This window comes from Staurois parvus, unplaced genomic scaffold, assembly GCF_062004578.1.
Source record: "Staurois parvus isolate SC_StPar_1 unplaced genomic scaffold, SC_StPar_1.0 ptg001733l, whole genome shotgun sequence".
NCBI lineage: Eukaryota > Metazoa > Chordata > Amphibia > Anura > Ranidae > Staurois > Staurois parvus.
In genome coordinates, this window is record NW_028319529.1 from 743,763 (window position 1) to 751,371 (window position 7,609).

Below are 7,609 nucleotides of genomic sequence, written 5' to 3' on the forward strand. Positions count from 1 at the left end.
CAAGTGATCTTCCATCAGTCCTCAAAGAAGTAAAAGAGAAAGTCTCAATGACTTACGGTTTTGCACAGTAAGATCCAATTCTATGGTGTTCAGAAATTATTTGGTTATAAATAGAAAAACATCATATTTCATGTTTTTGGGTCACTGGTTTACATGCATAAAATGCTTAGGTGTCCAATGCATGTTTTCTGCGATTTTTAGACAAATTTAAATTGTATGAAGACAAACTGACAGACAAACAAACAAACTTATATCTGCAAATTCCATGTCTCTCAATCAAATTGATCTTCTCTCCTTGGGTTATAACACCTTACTTAGCTCCTACCAGCTTTCTCATGGCTTTATGAACATCTTTATTTCTTAGGCTATAGATTAAAGGGTTTAGCATGGGAGTTATCATTGTGTAAAATACTGCCACCATTTTGTCTACATCCTGTGGTACTGAATTCTCAGGTCTAATGTACATGAATATGGCTGTCCCATAAAAAATGACCACCACCATAAGGTGGGAAACACATGTTGAAAATGCTTTGTTCTTTCCCAAGTGAATTGTCGTGATCGTCATTATGATTCGAAGGTAAGACATGAGAATTAGTGAAAGTGGGATAAAAAGAAAGATGGTCGAGCCAACCAGTTTTAAGATGTTGACTGCTGAGAGATCACTGCAAGAAAGCTGCATCAGTAAAGGAGCCTCACAGAAAAAATGGTTGATGGTGTTGGGGCCACAATATGTTAAGCGAAATGTAAAATATGTATCAATAGATGAAATTATGCAGCCAGACAACCATGCCATGCTGATCATCCGCACACAAACCATTGTGTTCATGATCATATTGTAGTGTAGAGGGTTGCAGATGGCAACATAACGGTCATAGGCCATCAGGGCCAGAAGGATGCATTCCGTTTCTCCCAAAAACAGAAAAAAGTAAAACTGTATAGCACAGCCAGCAAATGAAATACTCTTTTTTAGAGAAAGAAAGTTTGACAGCATCTTGGGTGCAACAGTGGAAGTGCAGAAGATGTCTAAGAAAGACAAACTAGACAAGAAGATGTACATTGAGGTATGCAAATGTTTGTCGGTCCTCACAGCAACTATCAGAAGTAAATTCCCGGCCAGTGCGGTCATGTAGACTAGCAGGAAAATGGAAAACAGCAGAATTTGTACTAAAGGGTCCACAGATAATCCAAGAAGAATAAATTCTGAGACAGTGCTTTGGTTTCTAGTGCGCATCTTAAAAAATGTCAAAACTGTGATCAAGGAATATTTTTGGATTATATAAAATCATCACATTTAAAGTAAAGAACATGTAAATAAAAATGTGATAAAACCGATATTGAATATATTGAAAATGTTCCTTTGTCATGGATTTAAAGTACATACAATTAAAGAAATTATAAACCTTTTTTTCAGATGAAATCCAACAATATGAAGATTGTCAGAATAAAGCAGGATTAACCTTTCATCCTATGTAGACTATTTTCTTGGTAGCAATCCAATATAAAGAATAAGTCTGAGTAGATATCCTAATCCCAGAATCTCTCAGCTATTTGCTGTAAATATCCATCTTATCATAGCTTTACTGCTGCAAAATCCTGCATAACTGAATGGCCTTCTTTACCTGGAATCATGATAATAGTACTCACCCATCTGGATAAATGTCTAATTTATATCTTAAACTTTCACGTGCTTAGGCAGTTTTGCCCCCCCCCCATACCAGCCAGTTTATTGGACAATGAAGGGAATGTAGCATACTGATGTGGTCAGGGTCATCCCTTCATCCCCCTCCTGCAAGCATGTTCACAATGTTAGACTGGCTATGTTTTTGCTGGCTCTGATGCTGCTGTAGGGGGATTATAGGACACTAATGTTAACAGAGATTCAGATGTTTATTATAAATATCAATGCTTTTTTTTCTCAGAGAATAGGTGCAAAAACTCCCTCCTTGTGTCTGCCCCTTACCGACCTCTGACCACTGTCCCTTGGTTCCACCCCTTACCCACCTTCCAGTACTGCCCCTTTTAGAAATTACAGAACCAAGTATCATTTTGTGGTGCTAAGTAATATGTATGGAATTTAATGATTTCAAAAAGCAGTAAAAGACCCCTGCATCCATCAACAATAGATCCTCCCCACTGATGTGTCTGCATCGGTGACCAGGGCCGTGGATAAGGGGGTACTACCAATGCTCCTGTATGGGGACCAGGAACAGCAGGGGGTCCCGGGCACTGTGGGGGGGACAGTTACTGGAAGTGATCCCCTGTATGGTGCTCTCTGCAGCAGCTGAAAGCTGGCTTCTTCTCCTCTCCCTCCCGCTGGTTTTCAGAGGCTGCAGAGAGAGCCATACTGGGGATCGATTCCAGTAACTGCCCCCTCCCCATCACCCTCCCTTTGTACCATATATTTCCCCCTGCTGCCCAGGCCCTCCTTTGTGCCCCAACCCTGCAGTGCTGCTGACTTCCCTCCTCTGCTTCCTACTGGCAGCAGCAAGCACACAACAGGATCCCTCAGGATGGAAAGTGGAGGGAGGGTCCGGTAAATATTTCCATTTTTAAAGAAAGAGAGCAGGCATATTAACGCCTGTCAAGAAGTAGCTACTTCCATCCAAGAATATTTTCAGCTGAACGCAATTTCTGACACTTCCCCAACTATGTTATGGGTGGCCCACAAGGCAGTCCTACGAGGCCACCTTATCTCTATGGCAGCAATCGGGAATAGGGAACGTTGGAAACAAATTCAAAACCTTACTAGGGAATTGGAAACGCATTACAGAACTCATGTAGGCAACCAATCTCTCTTGAATAGAAACCTGACATCGCAAAAGCACTTAGCAGTGAATATTTTACTTTCCCAAAACATGGAGAAAGCTTTGCATTGGTCTAAAGCTTGCTTTTTATTACATAGCAATTCAGCGTCAACTATGTTCGCACGGAAGACAACCATTCTATACGATCTGCACATACTGTATCTATAAGCTATGTACTAAGAATGGTAACATTTCATCTCTGCCTCATGAAGTTCTGAAAATCTTTGAAGAATTTTACTCCTCCATGTTAGCTTCCCCACAAACAATTCCCACTCCCTTTGAAGGCTCATGGCCTGATTATCTACCCCTCCCTGCTCTTACACCTTCTCAGATATCTTCCCTTAATGCCCCATGCACTCTGGAAGACGTAACCCAAGCGATTAGCGCATTGAGAACTCCCCAACTGGTTCTCGGCTAGTCATTATAAGCATGTTGCCCCTTTGTTAGTCCCTTCTTTGGTATCTCTGTTCAATGATATTTTACAAGGCGGCAGGTTCCCTGAGGAGATGCTTTTGGCTAATATGTTCCTGTTAACTAAACCCTTAAAAGATAATTTTTTACCACAAAACTATAGACCTATTTCTGTAATGAATAATGATTTAAAGATATTTATCCGTATCTTAGCAGATAGATTGGCACCTATTATCTCCTTTTTGTTCTCACCTGACCAATTGGGATTTATTCTGGACCGACTTATCACAGACAATATGGGGTTTATTTACTAAACCTGGTTGACTCAGAATCTTGTCCACTTCTGCATAAAAACCAATCAGCTACCAGGTTTTATTGCTGAAGCTTAACTGAACATGCTGAGGTTAGAAGCTGATTGGCTACCATGCACAGGTGCCCAAGATTCTGAGTCAACCAGGTTTAGTAAATAAACCCCTATACGTCTCACATTTAATGCTATTCAGGATGCCAATTTGCATTCTAAAGAAGTGTTGTTACTGAGCCTAGACATTAATAAAGCCTTTGATAGTGTCCTCTGACCCAATTTGTTTTCACTGCTACAGAAATTGGGCTTCAGTGAAGAATTTTTGTTTGGGGTACAAGCTTCATACGCCTCCCTCCAGACAAGAAATAGACTCCCAGGTTGTAATTCAGACTTTTTTACATTGGGCAGGGGTCCCTGTTAGGGGTGTCCGCTTTCACCCTTGGGGATAATCACTTTTGGTCTCACAATTCAAGTTATGCACGTATGCTGATGATGTGATACTTTTTCTTACTAACTCATTAGTATCGTTGCCTAATTTATGTACGTTGCTTAACGATTTTGCATCCATAGGGTCTCACAGTTGCTTAACGATTTTGCATCCATAGGGTCTCACAGTAAATTTTACTAAATCAGTTGTCATGCCTATTAATGTCACTGAACCCTTGGGGGTCCCACCGTAGCTCTTTCCCATTCCGCTGGTCCATGGACCAGAAATTATATTTGGGGGTCTATTATACGCCCAGGTATTCTGAACTATTTGTATCTAATTATCCGCCATGTGTATCTCGCCTTTCTACTTTGCTAAAGATCTGGCATGGGTACCTTATCTCATTTTTGGGTAGGGTAACAGCGGTGAAAATGTTTTACCTAAATTACTTTATTTATTTCGAGCACTCCCAATTTCGTTTTCTAAATCATCTGGATCACTTTCAACGGGTGATTAATAATTTTATCTGGCGTAATAAGCGCCCACATTTTACCTCATCCATTCTGTATAAGTCACAACGCACAGGAGGCCTCGGCCTCCCCAAATTTTTCTTCTATTACTTATCTGCCTGCTTCTCACAATTGGTACAATGGGTGACTGTTAACTCCCAGACCCCTTGGGTTACATTTAAGTCTCAATCTATTCGCCCGTTCTATTTACTGGGTTTATTATGGACAAAATCCCCCCTAGCTGGTTGTTGACCCACAATTTGATTGTCACCCACTCATTGATACTTTGGTCACGCTATAAACTTAAATTGGGTCTTGTCTCTTTTGTTTCACTGGGTTCGGCATTTTTCGGTGACCCAAATTTTGTCACAGCATTTTGGTCTCCACAGGCATTTCGCTGGTGGTATGATCAAGCCCATATCAGATTATCTGATTTTAAGAGGGGTGGGTCTTATATCTCATTTGAAATGTTACGAACGCTCTTTGATATCCCACTTCATGAACACTATCGTTATTGGCAAATAAGACACTTTTTTAGCTCGCATTTTGGACTGACATCTTCGTCTCCGATCATGTATTTCAAAACACATTAGTCATGACTCTCCTAGGTGTAGGGGTCTTATTTCGGACTTGTATCGCTCTTTTTTCGGTGGCTATCTTTCCCTTACCCCCCTTGTATAGACAGAAATGCGAGGCTGAATACGGTATTACACTTTCTGAAGAGGATTGGAACTATATGGTGGTTAATATACGTAAAAGCACTAGATCTCTTTCGGTCCGTGAGACTGCCCTAAAGGTTTAAACCTGTTGGTATTATACTCTTTCTAGACTACATATCATGTTTCCAGGGATGTCTCACCTCTGCTTTCAGGGTTGTGGCCTTGCTGGCACCCTTGTGCATATGTTTTTGGCCTGTCCTGGCCTTTAACTGGTCTGGTGTAAAGTCTCTGAAGTGGCCTCTGCTGTGGGGATTACTTCAATTAATTTATCTGTGCAGATTTGTTTACTGGGTGCCCCTATCTCAGAGATACAGACTGATGCTATGAGGCTAATTCACACCATTTGTGTCTCAAAGCTATGGGCTATAGCCCTTCATTGAAAATCACTGGTGGTGCCATTGGCCTCTGTTGTACGGAGCGTGGATGCGGTAATGCATTACACGTTGCTGGATAGGGTGCATTTATTTGATAGACACTGGGAGGTCTCATCGACATCTATTGTTCGACTGACGGATTATCATAATTTGTTTGATGTGATTCCTTTGTTGGTGCTTTTAGCACTTTGCATATCTTCTTGCCTACCTTATTCATGTACTTGTTTTTTATTTATTATATGATGGTACTTTATTAAGATAATTATTACTTATTTGTCCTTTTCTTGTTATATACTATACATTTTTATGCTGTTTTTGCAGTTCATTCCTTAATAAAAAAAAAGTTTATAAAAAAAAAAAGAGAGAGCAGGCATATTTCATTTGAAAGGGAAAAAAAATGGTGTCTTTATTTTTGGAGAGTATATACTCCTTTTTTGCTAGGATGCAATTTCAGAGGGAGAGATCAAGCAGACTTAATCTGGAAATTTAAAAAAAAGACCGTGTCTTTTTTTCTGAAACTGAAGACAGAAAACCTATGTAGATTTGCAACACAACTTTTAATCATTGATGATAAGTTGTTATTTCAAAAAGAGATAGAGGCATATTTTATATGTAAGTTAAAAAAAATGACAGACTTGCTGGACAGAGTGTACTCCCTTTTTAGCTAGGATGGATTTTCTAAGTGTCTTTTTTTTTATAAGACTGTAGAGATAAAACTCAATTTGCTGGGCATTAGGTATTCCTTTCTTGCTTGGATGTACTGTCATAGTCAGAGAGCATAAAGGTTTCCTAGCAAATACATAACCGCTTGGTCACTTAGGGGGTACTGGTCATTTGGGGATGATTCACCAGAAAAGGCCATCGAGAAGTAGGGGGTAGAAGTGGCTGATATGTCAGTCATAGTTTCAGTATGTGGTTTGTGCTGCATCCTACATCCCTCCTAGCAGTGAGCTAATTTACTCAGTGAGTTGTGAAGGAGATATAATGTTTTTGCCCATGCTTTCTGGACCAAAAATCTGTTAGCACATTGATCCCACTGCTGTCCCCATGGTCCAGCAACATGGAGACATTAGTTTCCACATGATGGAAGAGAGTAAAGATGGATTTCTGGATGAAAAAATGGTGTCCGTGAACCTGCCACTCTGCATCCTCCATCATCTGGAACAGGAGCAGCTGTAAAGTCAGCAAGCATGCCAAGCTGGCATTGACATGCTGAGTGTAAGGGGACTGGGTACACATTTTTTTTTTTACATTCCAGCAGTTGGGGAAGAGACACCTGCCTGCTCAAAGTGGGATTTGAAGGCCTGCTCCTAGTCTGCGGGGCTCCATGCTGTCTGTTTTCCCCTTTGGAAGCACCATACGGCAGACCTCTCAAACACCATGTAAGACAGCCTTTCTAAGCCAGAGAGCCTAGGCACCTTGGGTGCCTTGAGGTTTCTTCAGGGGTGCATTGTTAAAATGTCTAAAAATTGCATAAAAACGTGTATACAAGACAGATCAAGCCTGCTATCAGTTACACAAAGCCACAGGTTTTCATTGTGCACCATCACAACCTTCTAGCCGCTGGCGTCCTGACAACCAATGACATCAGTTGATAAGGAGGATGTCAGCTGCCTGCACAACATCCTAGTTTAACCCTCCCCTGCCCCTCTCCATCAGTGCTGGGGTCACATTAGCTCAGTGATGGAGAAAAACTGAGGGAGAAGAAAAACATAGGAATACTAGTCAGTATCAGTGTGCAAAAGTGTGCAAAAGTGTATTTGCTTTGGAAGAAATAAATCCCCTCTAATGTTGGGTGTCCTATATGTGTGGATGTTGCTGCGTTATATAAAACTATTAGAATAGTTTTTCACATTTTAGAATGGGGTGCCTTCAGACTGTCCTTAATTTTAAAGGGTGCTTCAGGACTGGCCATAATTTTAAAGGGTGCCTTAACTGAAGAAAGGTGGAGAAACACTGATGTAAAACATCCATCCATGTTGCTTGTGGCTGCAAGAATAAGAATCTTCTGTAGTGGGTGACAAGATGCAAAAGGGAGGAGTGGGAATGAGGGGGAGGAGT

General features: G+C 40.8%; 1 protein-coding gene across 1 annotated transcript; it reads right to left on the bottom strand.

The window, feature by feature from the left end:
- Window positions 1–310: 310 nt before the first annotated feature.
- Window positions 311–1,231, bottom strand: LOC149434567 (olfactory receptor 2D3-like). Its single transcript, XM_089663625.1, has one exon. The coding sequence runs from the start codon at window positions 1,229–1,231 to the stop codon at window positions 311–313; it is 921 nt and encodes a 306-aa protein (XP_089519751.1).
- Window positions 1,232–7,609: the final 6,378 nt, after the last annotated feature.